The 20,013-nt window shown below is 40.8% G+C and overlaps 1 protein-coding gene across 7 annotated transcripts in view; it reads right to left on the reverse strand.

The window, feature by feature from the left end:
• inpp4b (inositol polyphosphate-4-phosphatase type II B) overlaps positions 1-20,013 on the reverse strand; it is a 257,684-nt gene that overhangs the window by 100,913 nt on the left and 136,758 nt on the right. For all 7 annotated transcript variants that reach the window (XM_041784758.1, XM_041784757.1, XM_041784759.1 and 4 more), the window contains 3 exons: positions 11,870-11,981; positions 7,336-7,408; positions 285-432 (listed from right to left, as the gene is read on the reverse strand). In XM_041784758.1, the coding sequence (XP_041640692.1) occupies positions 285-432; positions 7,336-7,408; positions 11,870-11,981 (333 nt within the window). The remainder of the gene's footprint in view (positions 1-284; positions 433-7,335; positions 7,409-11,869; positions 11,982-20,013) is intronic.

The following is a 20,013-nucleotide window of genomic DNA, read 5'->3' on the forward strand; positions in this document are numbered from 1 at the left end:
AAGTGTTAAGCAGATCTGAATAATTCACTCCTCTCCAAATACAGGCGGAACTTTTAAATAATCATTTACATCTGAGAACTGGGTCGGGAAAGACTTTCTAGAAACTTCATAGTCTTAATACACGGGAAGTGAGCTAACACCGGGAGCTTTACTTTGAACTTCCGATTGTTCTCCTTCCAAAGGTTCTATGATGCCTGCACAAAAAGGGAACAAGCTACCTGATGCAATGAGAACGCTGGCAGTGACATCCATGGGATCAGAGGTATGATTTCAGAGAGACTTACCTGCTCATGTCTTCTTGAATGTACAGTGAGAGCAGCTGCTTGGGGATGCTGAAGGATAACGTGCACTCTTCCATTTGTTCCCGCACCAGCATCCATTTGCTGTCCACCGTTTGAAATCTGTACACCTTGCATACTGGGTTCTTGAACACTGAGAGAGAAAAAGAGAGGCAGAGATAGAAGGGGAAGAGAAGAAAGGTTTTATTGAACCGTCTGACGCAGCAGGAAACACATCAAAGTTCCTTCTTACTTTAAAATTTTACAAAGTGGGAACGGCAGATCTAAAATAACTCTGACAGCTCCAAACCTCAAGGACGCTACAGAAGGAAACTCATCAGAAGTCACATGAGGTCTGAAGCCAAAATTAAATTCTATAATCAATAAATGTGTCTGGCATAGATAAGGTGTTTCACATTTTCCATGGCATTCTCTCTTTCACTGCAGAATAGAATACAAACTGAAACGAGAGTCCTTGTGCTATTAATCTTTGCCTTATTATTTCCACCATTTCCATTTTAATTGCTTGTTTATTGTATTATAGTGAGGCAGAGACACTGAAATCTTTCATAAAACTTTGCTTGCTAAACTCACTACCCAGCAAAACCTATTCAGATTCAGACCCATCTCCTTCATTTTTGCAGAAAGTGGCTAATAGCAGCAAATCGAAAGGCTGGAAAGGAAAAACAGCTCTAATGCTCTTATCTGCATGCTGGCAGCAGAGGGCAAGAAAGCTGCACGCCTTTAACACTGTTTACTGCCCCTGCTCCTTTCTAGAGCTGCAGTCGGAGAGGAAGTCGCTCAATAAGTCGCAGCTGAAGCACCCGGGGTGAAACGGTGACTATCTTGCTCGAGGCAGTGAAACATGCGTGGCATGAGTGAAATGTTTCTGCTTGAATTCAAAAGTAGGAGCAACTCTTTGAGTAAAGAGACGGTCAGAGCACCAAACGCTTCATACTGTACTCTACCTCCATCTGACCCTTGGGTGTCCTTTCTTCAAAGTCGTCTGTCTGAGTGTCCAAGTCATTAAACCTGCTGGTGCTTTATCATCTCCTCTTTAGTGTTTTAGATGACTAGCTTTTTACTCTGATTGGCTTCATGAATTTTAAAAGACTAATGCTATTAATATATATAGTGTATTCAGAAAGTTTTCAGACCTCCTTCACTTTTGTTTATTTTGCAGCCTAATGCTGCAGTCATTTAAATTCATGTTTTTCTCTCATTAATCTGCTCTCAGTGCCCCATCATGACAAAGTGAAAACAACATTTTTGCAAGTTTATAAAAACAAAACAAAACAAAACAAAAACCCTATAAGATCACATTGAAATAAGTATTGAGATTGAACGTAGCTCAGGTTTCTCCAATTTCTCTTGCTGAGATGTTTCTACACCTTGAGTGGAGTCCGCCTGTGGTAAATTAAACTGATTGGACATGATTTGGAAAGGCTACATCTATCTGTAGAAGGCTTAACAGCTGACAATGCATATCAGAGTAAAAACCAAGCCATGAGGTCAAAGGAAGTGCCTACAGAGATCAGAGACAGGCACAGACCTGGAGAAGGCTTGAAAAAATTCTGCGGCACTGAAGGTTTCCAAAAGCGCAGTGGCCTCCATAGTTTCCAATGGAAGGAGGTCAGCAAAATTAGGACTTTTCCAAAAGATGATCGCCCAGCCAAACTGAGCAACCAGTGGAGAAGGGCCTTTGTAAGAGAGGTGGCCAAGAACCCAATAGTCACTCTGACTGAGCTCCAGAGATTCTGTGTGGAGATGGGACGAATCATACTATCACTAAAGCCCTCCACTGACATGAAAGTCCACTTGGAGTTAGCAAAAAAGCACCTGAAGGACACTGAGACTGTGAGATTCTCTGGTCTGACAAAACCAAGATTGAAACATTTGGCCTTCAATTCTAAATGTTATGTGAGGAGGAAACCAGGCACCCCTCCTCACCTGCCTTATACCATGCCAACAGGGAAGCGTGGTGGGGGCAGCATCATGCTGTTGGGGTGATTTTCAGCAGCAGGGTTAGGATTAAGAGAAAGCTGAATGGAGCAAAGTACAGAGATATCCTCAGTGAAAACTGTTTTTTTTTACTAAATCAGTACTATTGGCCACCTTTTACAGCTGTTGGTGGATATTTACCAATTTTAAAGCAGTAAAAGTGTTAAAAAGATGCTGACTATGACCTTCCGTCTTAAATTGAATGAAAAATACCTTTGTCATTTATGAAAATGGATGATTTTGGAGATAAGAGGTTTGGCTTGACGCCAGCAATCTGTGTTATCTAGATGTCCAACTTTGAGAAATTTAACTTGGTTTGTTTTAAGTTGGACCGACATGTTAACATGTAATCTAAACTCTAGTTTTAGTCATTCTTATACTATAAATGTACTTTTAAGCTTAATACCAATGCACTTATGGGTTTTATTTTATTTGGGCAATTATCTGAAATTTGGGCAACTGTTTTATATCATAAAATACTGTCTAGTTAAACTACATTTAAATATATCCATCTTTTTTACTGCCATGATTGTTATCATACACTTGTAAAGTATAAACCAGCTTCTAAAGAGTCCTCTCAGCAAACATTACAAATGCTCTTTTATGGATACCATCTGTGTTGTGTTTTATGAAATGATTCACAGAAAAACAGATTGATCATTATGGCATTGAGTCTCTGTAGCTGAAGCCTGATAGCTCTGAACAGATCCCCAATCCTTGTTCAAAAAACAGAGCTTGTGTAATGTTCTGTGTATATTACTATGAATGAATGCACTGCAGTTATTTTTTAATGAATCCAAAAGATACCATTTGGGAGTTTAGATACTTGGAAGAGGGTAAAGTTAGAATTGATGCTGGAAGAATGCACGGTTTACTCCCAAAAACTGCAGCAGCCATGCAGTACATGATGTTTTAAACAATGAGGGTCTGTCTTGTCTTCAGCATGGACTTGGAGTCAGAGACAAAGTAAAGTAATCAGAGAGCACTAAGAATCCAACTGACTGAGTTTGTTGAATTTGGCATTTTTTGCACTTTTTTCCCACTACAAAACTGTGTAAGCCTATTTTTCTTTTGCTTGTTCCCAGTGAAACACTGTCTGATTTGTTATTTCTGACAGGCAGTATGGCAGCCATTTTAAACATTTAATGAAAAAGCTGAGCCTGTGCACGAGGAAGCTTTTAGTCCTGATTAGCAGGTCTTATTAACTTAAAACATTCAGTGTAAATACTGAAGAGCATTGAAGTTGTCACTCATTTTTTTTAATGTATTTTCTGATTAAATAATGAAAAAAGTGTAGAAGTACTTTAAGACACCTGTGTCTGGAAGATCCTTTCACTGTTTAATCAGTATTCCTGGCTACCATTACACCATGTAGACAAAAGAACACTCCAAACTAGTAAACTACTAGAAAAGTATAAGTCAGGGGATGGATAAAAAATATTCTGATGGACTGAACATCCCCCAGGGTTCAGAGTTCAAAATTCTATCATTGAGAACTGGAGGGAATATGGCACAAATGTAAATCTGCTTAGATCAGGCCAACCAGTGAAAGAGGCCACCAAGACACCTATGACTACTCTAAAGGAGTTAAAAGCTTCACCAGCTGAGATGGGAGAGACTCTGCATACAACTGTTGCCCGGGTCCTTTGTCAGCCAAAGCTTTATGGGAGAGTGGCAAAGAGAGTGACTAGAGTTCACCAGATGGCACATGGGAGACTCCATGATCAAGTGGAAGAAAGATTTTTGGTCTGATGAGACCAAAATGGTGCTTTTTTTCAGCCATCAGACAAGATTGGTTCGGCAGACACCAAACACTGCACATCATCGCTAACACACCATTCCCGCTGTGAAGCATGGTGGTGGCAGCATCATGGTGTCAGCATCATGGTGGCCCTGTAACGTTTGTAAAGGTAGAGGGTGAAACAAATGTGGCGAGAAAGTTCTGGAGTGCAATCTTATTCAGTCTGCAAGAGAACTACGGCATGAGAGTAGATATCTTTCCCAGCAAGATAATGACCTGAAGCATGCAACAACAGCTACTCCGAAACGGTTTACAGACAACGATGCGAATGTTCTGGAGTGGCTGAGTCAAAGCCCAGCCCTCAATCCAAAAGAGAATTTGTGGCTGGACTTGGAAAGAGCTGCTCACGCCCAATCCCTGTGCAACCTGACAGAGTTTGTGCAGTTTTGTAAAAGAAGAATGAAGTAAAACTACAGTGTCCAGATGCGCAAGCCTGATTGAGACTTATCCACACAGACTTAGTGCTGTGATTGCAGTCAATGGTGCATCTACTAAATACTGACTTGAAGGGGGTGAATATTTATGCAATCAATTATTTCATATTACATGTTTTATTTAACTGACACTGCTTTACAGAAATCTGCATTAAAGAGGTTTTAAGTAGGGTTTTTTTTTAACACAAAAAGTCAAATTGTATTGACCGTCACTGATTAATAAAATCAATAAAATGGAAAATATCCAGAGTGGGAAATCCTGTTTAAAGGCACTGTAGATATATATTCAATTAGGGCTTACATACTGTAAAGAGACTTCTTCCTATTCTTTAACAGTCCTCAAGTTAATCTTTAAACTGGTGCCCATTAAAGTTAAGCCTGGAGCTAGTATGACCAAAGGACAGATTCATAATTGCAGCTAAATGAAATGAGATATTCAAATATTGATGGCATGGGGATAGGAGCAAGTGAGAGAGTGAAATGAATGACAAAATAAATAGGGAGTGAGGGGTGCATGAAGTGACGGGGCTGCAGAACCACAACCTTGATCAGAGGAGTGACAGTTGCTGACTTACACCCTTGTAAGAGAAGCAGATTAATCCCTGACCCCCCCCACCTCCACCACCACCACCACCACCACCATCGCCACACTAATATGACCAGCAATCAGACGCCTCTGTTTCCCCTCCTCGACACCTCTTAAGAAAATGACTTCCCAAGACGTGCTGCGCGTGGGCTCCCCTGTCTCCCCACTCTCTCTGCATGCTCATTTTGAAAGGTAATAAAAGCGGAGGACTAAATTGCATTACTCAATCTGGCGGGGTCTGCAGGGAGGATATTGTTTTGACGGGCTGCAGATGTGCACCTGCAAATGTGGCTGCAGTTCACTAGCTAATCACAGCACAAACGGTAAGTGACAATGACACCATGACAACAGGCGAGGGGCTGCTGGGGAGTTCAGGGAGGCGCGGGGAATCTGGATAAAAGAGAAAATAGAAGTGGAACAAATGAATGCTTGAGATGAAAAAAGAGAAACTAGTTTCCCCGAGTCTCCTCTGAACAATGACTGTGAAGTTTCAACACAACAGAAGTCGTGACCTTTTTCAAGTCTATCCCCTTTCTGTCTACACTTCCCTGAGTTTTCATCTCAGATATTCTCTTTCTCGGCTTGTGAGAGAGCTAGCTTTCTGTGTTGCCACTAAATTAGTCGCACCCAGCTAGCAACGCATCTATTTCATGTCTCGTTCACATAGGACTAGCAGGGTTTACCTCGCCAGACTCTTCCCACCATCCTGCTTTACTGACTAAAAAAAGGAAGACAGAAAAGTGAAAGAATTATATTTTTGTAACAGCTCATCCCAAAGTTACTAAAGCTTGGTAAACAAAAAAAGATATTCAATGGCAAACACGCTGGTTCTGTTAGCAATTAAAATGAACTTTTGATTGATAGAGCATTTACTGTGTCACCAACACAAAGCAAAGATCTTTTCTTAAAGAGATTACAGGCTTTTAAAGGAAGTAGTACTGTCACCACATGGGAAAAAAAAAACTCAGACTCACAGTATAAAATGAAAAGTTTCCTGTTCTAACAAAATGTTTTACTCAAATCATTTATTATCCTCCTCACTGTTTCCCACACTTTAACATAACTTGGGTGGGCCACTGATGAAAATCTTAAACCAACCAAGTATTTTATGAGTGTTTTGTCTATTTTGCACATCTGAAAGACATTTAGCCTCCTGAAAATGTAAAGAGTGAGGTGCAATGTCTCATGTTAAAAATGAAGCTTCTTATGCTGGCATTTCAATATTTTTATGCAGCTTCTTGCAGCTAAATTATCCTGTATTTCTACACTCAAGGATGATGGTTGTGATATGCAGGGTACAAACACCTATTGCCTATTGTACTCAAGTAAAAGTTTAATCACTCTGGTTAAAATGTACTTAAGTAGAAATAAAAGAACCGGTCCAAAAAACTACTTAAAAGAAAAAAGAAGTTTATTTAAAGTTTATTTCAACCAGGGTGTTCAGGTAAAGTAACACCTTTACTAAAATATTCACTTTCAATATAAAACAGGAAAACTATTGATCTTAAATGGAATGATCAAAATATCTATCCATCTATCAATCAAGCAGGACCTCGTACAGATCTGATACCGGTCATTTGCAGGAGCAAAGTAAACAAAGGACTGAAATGACTTGGTTTTTTTGTTGACTAAAGTGACTAGGATGTGACTTAAACTCACTGGCATTTCAATTACAAGACTAGGACCGGGATCACATTTAAAATAGCTGTCAAATTTAACATTAGTCCAGGTTGACATCAGACATAATAGTGTTCATCGTTGTTTCCAAAACCTTCAGTCAGAGTCGACACTTGTGCAAAGTTTGAGAAAATCCCTAAAGTTGTTCTTCAGATATGACGTTCAGAAAAAAAGTTAAATATCTGGCTCCACTGGCCCTGGCCCTTTAAAATCTTATCAGTGCATCCTTTAGCCAGAGTAGACATTGCATTCACAAAAATTGTTTACAATTATGTAGGTATGTGCACAGATGGATAAACAACCTGAAAACATAAGGCCTCTAGCTCTTGCTGTCTTCAGGAGTGAGACATAAAAAAATATTTTATGCACATTTTGTTACCGTCCACATTTTTACCCTGATGACAAGTTCCCTGCTTTAATCTTTTTTAAATTGCATGTGGGCAAATGAATTAAAAATTTAGAGGCAGGAAGACAGAAAAACTGAATTATGCCACCCATTGATTGCTGTAATCAAGTGATAAATGTGTAGATGACAGGTGTTTGACTTGTGAATCATACCTGGGCCTGTCAGTGGGTTATTTTCTCTGTCGATGGTGGCATGGTGAGACGCAGACTCACAGACCATGGGACACTGGAGAGGAAAAGACAGAAGGAGAGGAAGTACATTACTTAACATCTATTTTTTTTTTTTGCACCACAACAACAGGAGTGATAAAGTGTTGGTGTTGTGAGGAGCAAATGCCAAACAGGCTTCAGACATGACCACATCTTCAGTAGTTTAGTGATGAAAATGTCTGATTTGTGTTTCCATTTCAACAATAATCCTATTTAATGCATTTAGACAAACAGGCAGACTTTAACACGCTTTACAAAGACTACATTCAGAGAACAGCTGCTGAAGTAAGATTCTCTCTTAAGTTTAGATAGCAGTGTTGTGCCTTTGCTGCAATCAGTGATGTCACAGCAGGTGACAGCTGAAGAAAAACACCTGCTGTGCCTCACTGTCTGGGGTGGGCAATTTATTACATCAACTGCCATTTCAGTCTCTCTTCATCAGTACAGTACGGTTTGTTGCTTGTTCAGAGTGATTGTATGTCACCAAGAGATAATAAAAACAGGATTATTTTCTCCTGGGCTGTAGCACTCTTTAAAAAACAAACAAACACATTTTCCTTTCTATAGATGGGGAATAGCACATTTTAACCAAGTGTTTGCAGTGCATGTTTTAGAGTGTTGTTGCTGTAATGTTCATCTCACAGTGTTCAATTAAATGTCATGAACCAAATGATCACAGAGTCCCACACAGTTGTTACATCTGCCTGTTCGGCTTTCTGTTCTCATGTGCAGCTTTAAAAGTCACAGATACTAACCTACTTTTTTCCTTGTTTCTTCTTAGTGGAAACAACAAGTTTGTGCTTTAGATAGAGATGAACTCTTTTTTAAATTTTTGTCTTACTGCTGTAAACTCTCCCTCTGGAGAAGCTGCCTAGCTGTTGTTAGCAGGTTTTAGCAGCAGTAGCTAGCTTTCTGAGCTGTTTTGGAGCTAACTTAATACTTTGAATAAATTGCAGTTTCTATACTTATTAAAAAGAAAGTGTTTATTTACTTAGACGGAAAACCAAAAGCTATTTCCTCTTATTCTAAATTCTGCCACTGGGAGTAGCTGTTGATGGCAGGCTTTGGCTGCAGAGCTAGCTAGTTAGCTAGTTGAACTGGCGGCTGTTTTGGGTATCTTTTTCATGCTTCCTGGCATGCTCTCATTGAAGAATCGTATTACCTACCATGGTCACAATACAACATATGCCAGGTCACTATAAAACTGAGCAAGTTGAAAATACTCAAAATTTCTGTTGAAACTGATAAAGTCAAAATTTCTGAGAAAACTATGTAAAAATTTCAAGTAAGTGGGGCACTCAGATGGCCCTGTTTCTGATTCTATCAACGTTCCTGCTCTATAAATAAAGGCATTAAACACCCAAAAATATATGTTTTAAAAAACTTAAGTAACTGAAAACAAAGTATTTGTTTAGTAGCTGTTTCTTCATCTCGTAAGTTATATCAACTAAATTTTACTTGTATATTTATGTTGGGTTAACTAAACTTCTTAAAGTAAACTACACTGTGGAAACTTTCCTACATTTAAAAGTTCTGGTTAAATCCAAATCAAAACTACGAAAACCCAAAAGAGCCATGTGTCCACAAATATTTCTTTACTTTGTTCCCATGAAAAAATCAACTCATTATCACGGGAAAACAAAGGTTTAAAATTAAGTCATTACTATGAGAAAAACAGCATTATCTCAAGATGACAAAAACAAATCGAGATCACGAGAAAACGCTGAGGAATTATTTGTTATCATGGGAAAACAGAGTAAATAACACATGTGAATATATGGCCCTTTCCAGCTTCTGTACAAAACAACATGTTTAAATACTTTTTATAAAGCTTCTTCCTCTGCAATTTTTCATTATTTCTATCACACACTTAAATCTGGAACACTTGGTCTAAAGCGACTTAAGGCTGGCCAACTTATGTAACTACAAGTGACAGTAACTGAATGATGCACACCGCACCAGGAAGTCTTCTTCCATCATGTTTCATGTACCATCCATTGTGTATTATGAACTTCCCTAACTGAGTTGGTAACTTCACTCATGGTGCAAAAGTATTTAATACCCAAAGTTATTCTGGGAAAACTGATTAAGGGATGATTGTCAAATTATTTGAGTACAATTACAAAAAAATACTTAGAACGATTGTGTACTGTTTACTTAAAACTGAAAATGTGAGTTGAAACAGCTGTTTTGAATTTCAACCGTCAGTTGTACAGTATGGTTAGAAAAGAAATTAGGATACACAATAGATTTGGTATGATATTGGTATCTTCAGATATGAACATTTCTGCTGATATTCACAACTGATTATTTGGCTGTAAAATCTGCCTATATGAGCTGTAATTATTGGACATACGAACATAAAGATTAGTGGAGTGTTTAGGTTGGACCAACAGACCTACATCAGCTGAAGACTTTGTCCTCATTCGTCATCATTCCTTACATGTTAAAATGTGTTTAAAGAACTGAAGTTTTAGGTCTGAACTACCTACATTTAAATATCTGAATCAATATTGATATTAGCTGAAGTTATTTTCAAATATCAGCAAAAATCCAATATCCTGCATCCCTCATTCAAACCATTGGGACACTTGTGCTCATATCCCAGGTATTCCAGATAAATCCCAGATGTTTGTCCATGCTAACTTGATGTCTTGGATTTTCAGTGCAGTGTATTTTCATGTGAGAAGTATAAAACTGTCAATTTAATTTTACCAGAAGTGTAAATCCATCTATCTGTACACTCCACTACTCAAAACCCCTAAAACGTCCATGTCAGAACGCCTTTGATATTAAAAACCTTCAATGCCTTTTGATGCATTAACTCAGGGATTCCTCTTCAAAGCAATTCTGACAGCTACCCATCTTTTCCACACGCTGTATGTCAGCTCTGGCCTTGTTTGATGAACCATTTAACACAGTCAGACAGCCAAACCTGTCCCCAGAACAGGACTTTAATGACTGCTAGGAACAATCCATCAGTTCCCCTGGATCCTGAACAAACTAGACACCCAACCCCAAACCCAGGCAGAAAATCCAAAATATAATGTGTCAGTTGGACAAAACAAGTGGCATCTGGACATTTTTGTGAGCCTTCTAGAAAGGTATCTGATAATGAAAAGTATTAACAATGAGCCAAGGGCCACAGCTGTGAAAGGAGCCATTGTAATGGCAGGCAGCGGGCAGCATGTGTTCTCCGGCTCTTTGATGACTAAAATATGCAAAGACGTCAGATCAAAGGTGACTGGAGTCTCTTTCTTGTTTCACATGACTGTTCTTGCTGGGTCAGAGGCATATTCATGACAAAGCATCATCAAACAAGTGCCTCCTACACCCTAAAATACACACATGGATGATGGAGATAGATGGAAACACACTGTGAAGGTAAATTGAACAAGAGCTTTCCATCTTGTGAGTCTGGGGTGTCAAGTGATCCCTCCCTAATGTTTGTCACATGCCCTCCCTCTTTCCTCCTCTCATCTTCAACAACAGAAACAACACACTTGGTGAAATGCGCTGTGACAACACACACAAACATCCACGCACACACACACGGGGCAACACATTCATCAAGGCGACATGGGCAGATTGTCAGTGACACTTTGGAGCCTAGCAGGGAACCTCCCTGCACCAGCAACAGGGGTGGGCAGAAGCAAAAGTCAGTCAGCCATGCAGAAGCCCTTGGTCAATTATATAAGACAGTGATTCATGCACACACAAATACACACAAACACACACAACGCTGCAAATCAAAAGCAGGCAAGGACTGCAAGTCTACCCGCTGCCTTGCAGAGCAGTACTGTGCTGTGGTGGGAGAAAAACCAGAATGTTCCCTTTTACAGATCAGAAACATCATTAAAGTCCCTTCTTTACTTTTAATACCCCGACTCTGCCTCCTCTGCTCACATTCATTTGACAAATGCTCAACAAATCAGCCTCCAAAAGGAAAAAGTACAGAAAATTAAGTGAAATCAGAATACGTACAACTTCATTCCTGGTGTGCTGGCAGCCCATTTAGATGACACAGTCCTCGGTTTGACTGCCAAACTCTAAAGGAAACAATGTTTTTTCCCCTTTCACTCCCATGATTCTGTGAGTCACTTCAGAGCCGAGTTAAGCGCTATGCATTGTGTGAGATTAGATAGGAGAAGGGGGTTGGTGGCGCCATGAAAGCCCCGGTCAGAAGGTATCATTCACTTGGTCACTTAAGGAAAGGTTGCAGGTCTGGCTACAAGGTCCAGAGTCAAGTGAATGTATGATAATGCGAGCCGTCGCTCTAATCTTTCCCCTTTATAACAGAGAGACAACGCAAATGTGCTCAGGGACGTAGACATTACACTCACACACGTCCTCTAATCCCCATTAGGGTTTACTGAAGTTTATTTAATCTCATTGGAGGACTTGAGCACTGCCAGTCTAATCCTAGCATTAGCGCCAGGCATGTGAAGCATGGAGGCTCCTGCTTTATTTTTTTTACCTTCTGTGACTGTATGTCTGTGGTGATGTGGTCCACGTCGACCTCCTCCATCTCCCCCATCTTCAGACGACTCACCACCACTGTTCCCGCTGCACACACACCATCAGACGACCTACAGGGAGACAGAGAAGTAGTTACAGAGTGTTAGCTTCTTCATATAATCTGCTGGATATAAAGTCTGTTCAGCTCTCTCCCTCCATGCAGCTGAAAATATTCATCTCTGTGTTGACTCTTCATCTTAATGAGCTTACTTGCAGGCTTGAACAGGTTATGAAATCATAAAGCTGTTTGGATAAAAAGTGCAAAGAGGAGGTAGACGCTCACACTTTTGGGGTTTTTACTGGAAGAGAGTTTACATGTGGAATAGAGAACAGTAGGCTCTTAAGAAAAGTTGATGGCACTGCTCCTTCTAAGGTGTTTTACTGCACAATTGCACACTGCTCCCCCTTTCTTTGCGCAGAAAAGAAAAAAGTTGCACACTCAAAATATCCCAGATGAGTTTTCACTAGTTTTTCTTCTAATATGGTGAAATTCATGACTGAACAGTGGATATCAGGGCCTGAATTTCACACACACACACACAAAAAAAGATCTGCAAGTCTCACTCTTGTAATGCAGAAAAATCTCACATAAAGTTGTATGTTTATGCCACATTTGTAAGGAACATGCATTTGAGGGATGAGCAGCAGAGCTGAGTATGTGGGTTGCGCCCATGAAAAATTTGCCAAATCATTTCTGCCAATGCCAAACAGCTAATTCTCCATCCATCCATCCATACATCCATCCATACATCCATCTTCATCCACGTATCCAGAGCTGGGTCACAGGGGTAACAGGTTAAGCAAGTCCGCCCAGATGTCCCTCCTGCTGGGTGATCCTGAGGTGTTCCCAGGCCAGACAGGATATGTAATCCCTCCAGCGCATTCTGGGTCTTCCCTGAGGTCTCCTCCCAGCCGGGCATGCCCAGAAAACCTCCGCAGAGAGGCGACCTAGAGGCATCCTGATCAGATGCCCAAACCACCTCAACTGGTTCCTTTTGATGCGAAGGAGCAGCAGCTCTAGTCCTAGCTCCCTCTGGATGTCTGAACTACTAACTCCATCTCTAAGGCTGAGCCCAGCCACCCTCCGGAGAAAACTCATTTCTGCTGCTTGTATCCATGATCTCTTTCTTTCAGTCATTACCAAGAGTTCATGACCACAGGTGAGGATTGGGAGGTAGATCGACTGGTGAATTGAGAGCTTTGCCTCCACCACCACAATGGTCCAGCGCAACGCCTGCAGTACTGTGGATGCTGCGCCAATCTGCCTGTCAATCTCACACTCCCTTTTACCCTCACTCGGGAACAAGACCCCAAGATACCCCAAGTACAGCTAATTCTGCCATTGCTATTGGCTCTTGCTTTGACCCCCTGCCGGCACTTAGGAACCGTGGGATGTCTTCTACAGATTTGCAGTGAAGTTTTGCGGGATATGGCTGATGGCTCTCTGCCCAGACAATCCGGAACAGACTGCACACAGCCAATGTCTGGTCTAATAGGGCTGCCAGGAGGCCCGTCATGTCAGGCCTTCACTGATAGAGTAACATCTTTTGGTGGAGGCAGTGTGATGGTGTGGGGCAGCATTTCCCTCACTGGAAAAACAAAGGCTTGTCATCATTGGAGGCAATCGCAATTCCAAGAGATCTGGAGATAAGACCAGTGCCAATCCCATATCTCCACAGTCTGGGACTGAACTCTATCCTTAAGATGCCAATGCTCACCCCCACAGAGTGGGGTTTATCAGAGACTACCTCCAGTATTTAGGAGTAAAGAGGTTGGAATGGCCTGCCAGCAGTCCTGACCTCAACTCCATTAAACTCTTCTGGGATCAGCTTGGGCATGCTGTTTGTGCCAGACCGACCAAGACAACCACATTGGCTGACTTGCAAGAAATGTTGGCTGAGGAATAGGATGCCATTCCACAGCAGTGTGTGACCAGGCTGGCGACCAGCATGAGGAGGAGGTGCCAGGCTCTTGTGGCTGTGTATGGTGCTTCCACACCTACTAAGGCTCCTGTTTGTTAAATGACTTAATTGTTGAATTGCCAATATGTCTTGTTTCTTTAGACTTCGATCATACGATCCACCAAACAAGAGTCAATGGCAGAATAAGCTGTTTGGCATTGGCAGAGAAGATCTGGCAAATTATTTCATGGGGGTATAAGATTTATTGCCAAGAAGCATTGTTACAACAAAGAAACACTCTACCAAACACAAATTTCCTTATGTTTTTGTGCTAAGTTTAGTAATACTCACTTGTAATGATAGTTGGGGTTGGAGGGAATGCATCAGTTGCTGAAGTAGGTGCTCAGGGGAGTTTAAAAATTAGAGTGATCATTGGTTGACAGGGGTGTTCAGATGCCGTCTAATAACCCAGACTATGCATCCTGACAGATGTGAAATTGATACTCGAGTTTTCATATAAGAAGAAGCCCCAACCAATCACTTTCCCAATCATGGTGCCATGATTAAGGAGCTGATAGAAAATCCATAGTATTGACAGCAGGACAGACGCTAGCAAATGAAGAAAAATGGTCCCTGGGCAGCACGCGAGCAAGATGATCACCTTAACAGACCCATCCCTAATGTGCTCAGTTCCACTCCAGCTGGAGAAAATATTGGATGTTGTGTGCCAAGTGAATGGTCCGGGGAGACAGGGGGGGAAAGGGAGGGGGATGACACACCCCTGACTGAGGAGGAGAAAACGCAAGGATGGTGATAGAAGCAGAAAGGATGCTTTCAAGGCCAATCCATCTTGGTCAGACACGAGGGAGGAAATCTAATCGCACCCAGGAGAGAAGAGGAGAGGGAAAGGAGAGGCAGAAAGGATTGTGAGGTACTAGAGGAGAAGAGGATTGGGGGGTGGGAGAAAGTGTCTCTGCAGTGGGACATTGGGAGTGTCAGTTAGCGCTTAATGTCTTACAGCAGTCCCCGAGCAGAGAAAATAACATTGGTTGCTTTATAAATCTAATCATTGTCCCTTGCCAGACACCTGTCTCAGTGTTTACTCATCTTTCTGTTTCCCCCCATTCCTCATCGTCTCTCTCTGCTTCTCACAGAGGACCGTGGCGCGGTAAAAGAAAGTCACCCTGACTTTGAACAAACAGTGTGTACTGACTGTAGCTCGCCACACATAATCGAGGAAATGGAGATTAACATGCATCCCGTTCAGCGATAGTCCTCCCTGGGCAAACCTTAGGGGTTACAGTGGCCCTCTACTCTGCCTCAATCCACTAATGAAAGTCTCCTTTTAAACAGACAGAGGGGACTTTGTTAGAATAGCTTTAAGATAATTGGTTTATGCCTCTGACAGATAAATTGGGATATGTGATTTTTTTTTCTATTTACAACTCAGCACCTGTTCCAATACAATCTTTATCCTTGATTGTGTGCGGGCGAAAACCCTACAGCAGCTCGCCGAGATTTGATTCAGTCTGAACATCACACTGCAGCAGAAAAAAGGGAAGAGATATAACTTTCTGTCAAAAGTATGTTCTCTTTTTTGCAGACCAGTCTTAAAAACATGCACTCTGACTGACCTCCAATTAACTTTGAAGGTTCTGACGAAGTGAGCTGTGGAAGAAAAAGCAGCTCCCTCTTCTCTTCCCTCCCTCTCCGAGCCGCTCTTTTTCCGTCTGTTTGAGCTGGCATGGAAACAAATCTGCAGGCTGTTCTCTGCCTGCGAGCCCATCTTTTAAAATATCTAATTGGCCCAGGATCTGTTTTATGACAACACTTAATCAGACGTCTTTGTTAAAGCGAAAAAAAAAAACGTGCTTAATATATCTGCTATAAACTTGGCACCATTCTAAGAACAATTAGTTATCATGTAAGTGCCTTGAATTTAACAGTTATTTTTATTTGAAAGACTCTGCTGCAATTTGCAAACACATTTTCAAATGTAGAAAAATACAGTGTCGTTTATTTTAGATTACTGAGCCATAGTCGGTGTTTTCTACAACGCTCCTGATGGATGAGGCATATATGAAACATTTACACGCAATACTACTATGCATCACCTAAAACAAGACTCTATCATTTAGCTGTATGTAATAAAAGTCTGGACTGAGAATTAAAATATCACACATTCTTCCACTGATTAATAACATGAATAGACACTTTCAGAGAATACTCAGTATATTATGTAGAAGGATCCCTAAAATAAAATGATATTAACACCTATCCTTTTCTGTTAGGAACCCCCTTACTCATATCTAAGAAAACTTGTAAAAAAAAAAAAACATCTAAAATTCACAAGTAAAAAAGCTGATCTTTTTTACATTAAAAGCCATACATTTATGTGAACCTTGACTTAGACTTTTGAGTTCATAAAGTTGAAATAGCTCAGTGGGAGAAAATCAGACTTAATGAAACCGTTTGCTTCACACATGACCTGAAGTTGAAAGCCTATTCAAATTATACTTTTTATTGGGACTTAAGGCCGGCTCAGACTACACGATTCTTTTGGTCGTTCACGATGGCACCATGTCAGACTATGTGACCAAAATATTGTCACGTCTTGGCTGACTGCCTGGCCACACTACAAGAGTGGTCCGGACCGCCCAGCATATGCTGACGTCACCACTGTCTGAGTGCAAGTTCACAGGCTGTCAGGGGGCGGGCCAAAGAGTGTGGGTGTGTGTGTGTGTGTGTGTGTGTGTGTGTGTGTGTGGGGGGGGGGGGGCAGTGCTAAGAGAAATCTGATGACGGTAATGTGTATAAAGCTTGCTCGTTAGGTTAGTTGGTGGCTCTAAATTGGTCGTAGGTGTGAGTGTGAGCGTGTCTGGTTGTCTTTCTCTGTATGTCAGCACTGTGATTGGCTGACGACCAGTCCAGGGTGTACCCCACTTCTCGCCCAGTGACAGCTGGGATAGGCCCCAGCCCCCTCCAACCCCGAGTGGGATAAGCATTGAAAAAATGGATGGATGGATCAGGTAGAAATTTAAAAGATTATTGCAAAAAGGAATATACATCATTAAAAGCAATGATCATTTTTGTGAGTTTCAGATAAAAGTATTGCTAAAAGGTCTGTGGTAGTATTCAGTATGTTATCCTTGTTAACTTAGTTATAGCTCAGAATTGCTCCTTTTATATGCAACGGTCTAAATTATGAATTGCAAAGATTTTATGTTATTGTTGTACTGTTGAGTGAGTATGCTGGGGTGGGGGTGGTCTATTGGAAGCAGGTCTAGAGGCAGCCCTGTACAATTTTATAATTTCAAAAGTGTAATTTTTTGTCAGAAATGTTAACTATTTTTTTCTGAAAAATGAATGGATCCTCTTTATTTGAGAGTGGCCCTGATACACTGTTGTAAATTGTGTTTCAAATCATGATTTTGAAACCCAAACCTGGGCATTAGGTTGGGATCCATTGCTATTGATCTAGACTCTATTTCCAACCGAGATGCAGTCTCTACCCTGCCAACACGAGGTACATTAACACAAACACTTAAACTCACTGTGTATAAATTCCACCACCAGGGTCCTCTCAATCAAAATAATAACAAAGACTAAATAGTAAAGATTTACTGCTCAGCTCTGCTGCTTTTTTTCTCATTTTAATGGAGGACCCTGCTCAATAAAAGTGGCAAAAACAAATGCAATACATGCTATTCCTCTAGCTTACTGTGACATCCAAGAGTAGATGACAATGACACTTACACTGTGTTTCACATTTATGCACGTCAACTTCCACAGCCTGCTGTGGAAACTGGAACATGCACAGACTGTCTTATCCTGTCTGGTCTGATCGGGGGTACACATACAAGAAAAAAGTTGATCTCCAGCCACATTTGTGTAAGTCTGATTCAGAGAAAGTCATTTTAGTCTGATTTCAACACATTTTAAAGTCCACTTTTAGTAGGACTAACAAAATAATCTGACTATAAGTAACTCTGCATGTAAATATACTGTTATCTCATGCTGAATCCAATGTATGAGGGAAAATCTATTCCTAAGTGACAAATGCAATAGCTAGAAAAGTGAACAATGTGGGAGTTTGTTGTTAAAACAATGACTCCATAACTGTCTGTCAGTGTTCAGTTTGTGATCCAGAGAAGTCTGAAATCTTTAGCACTGAGGAGGTGTTCTCAATAAAATGAGAAACAGATATCGACCCAAGACGGACCCTGTGGGAAAATGTCTAGACCAACTAGTCATTACTTAGAGGTAGAAAGAAAATTATCTTTCCTGTTTGAGTAAACATGTCCTACCCTGTGGTTTTAGCTGGATCTACACAAGATGTGCCTGAGTATCATTGTATTATTGTTGTCTTCTGTTTTTATGAAACAGTTGATAATACACTGGAGAGGTTTTATTTTCTTTATCAGTTAAAACTTATTTTGCTCTGCACCATGTGGTATGTAAGCAGTATTTATAGTGTACAGAACTTTGAATGGATGGCACAGTAAATTGGCAAAAGAGAGGTATTGCAAGTAGTTTAAATAGCCAATCACAAGCCTTTATTCACACCTTTACTCCTAAAAGTGTCTAGACAGTTTAGGGATAGGGATGTTCCTGGAAACTTTTGGAGTTTTCTGTTCATATATGCTCAAATGGTGGGGTAAGGGGGGGCTCACACCTGTTTCCTTCTGCTCTCACTGCCCTGTCTTTCTTCATCATTTTTACCTCACCCCAAAAGTGACTTGATACATTGCATAGCCTCACTGAGCCTAAAAAAATTTAGAATAAAAACATGCAGATTTACTCCAAAGAAATGCTACATGGGGCTTCTACTTTGAAAAGCAGAAACTGGAAGAATAATTACACCACTTTACATTTCATTACACCAACAGGGACTGTAATAACACTGTATTCAAATACATGTACTATAGAAAACATTTGCAATGTGAGTCAGGCATGCAGCTGCCCAGCCATGGAAACCCATTCCACAGCTTGCAGTAAAAATAGGCAAGCCCTCTATTCTCTACATTCTCTGTGTGTATCAGGAGCGTCCGACCTGGCGTTCATGCAGACAGTCTGAAAGCCCTGACTTCTTACATGACTGCCATGCATCCAGTCTTAAACAGCTGTCAGAAAATGCAGGACATGATGTCAAAAAGTCACTGCAAAGAAAGCTACGACTGAAAGTGTTTGCCTTTATATCAGTGCTCTATGTAATATTTTTATTACATAAACATGTAAAAGCAGCTGCATTCCAAGGGTTATCAACACCAAGAATCTTTTCTCCCCTCATCCCAAGAACCAAAAAGAAGGAGTGATCAGGAAAATCATGCAGATGGTACTCAAACAGCACTTCTTTTAAAAAACAGCTGAATTTAAAGCCTGTGAGATGGTAAAATTCATCAAAAACTTCAGAGCTGGAACCCTTCTGTTTCTCAGCGGGAAGTCTCAAAGGAAACACCTGACAGCACCACAAATGAAGCAAAACCCCTACTGGCTTTTCCACTCACAAGGTTTTTTTTTTTCTTCAACAGTAGGAAGCTAAAAATACACAGCAGGACCTGGTAAAAACTTTTTTGCTCTGGATTTCTCCAACAGGAGATTTGTTTTAGGAGTCCTTTAGGGCACCTTAAATCTGGGCAGTGCCTGTGGAATGGGATTGGACAGAGAAAACTAATTGCCAGGATTGTACACAGGCAACAAGAACGCTCCAGCCTTGAAAAGCAGCAGTGGAAGTGTAGATGGGATTCTTGACCTATATAAAGCTGGACGGGTGAGCTAAATATAGCGCCGGCTAGTTCTCACTGAGGACAGATGTTAGGACATAAGGCTGTAATAATGGGGAATGCCAGCTTCAGGATTGATAGAGCCGGTCTGGATTTTTATTGGGGATGAATGACATTATCATATGACTCAGCAGTAATTGTATAACTTGCTACAGGAAGACTGACTCGATCAATAAGACTACACTGCAGACATTGTTCATGGAGGTGCCTGGAATTACCAGGGGACTTGAAACTGAGCACACACTCTCCAGCTTGTCTGGACCACTTCTAGTATATTTCCAAAGAGACAAACTGCCCTCATTTCCATTTTGATGAAAGAAACTTCCATGAAAAACATGTTTATTCATACTGAATCTACAATAAATGCAAAAGAGTTTTGTAAAAATCTGTTTGGTGCTGAAATTAAGCACAGAGGCATG

Source organism: Cheilinus undulatus, linkage group 4 (assembly GCF_018320785.1).
Source record: "Cheilinus undulatus linkage group 4, ASM1832078v1, whole genome shotgun sequence".
Taxonomy (NCBI): Eukaryota; Metazoa; Chordata; class Actinopteri; order Labriformes; family Labridae; genus Cheilinus; species Cheilinus undulatus.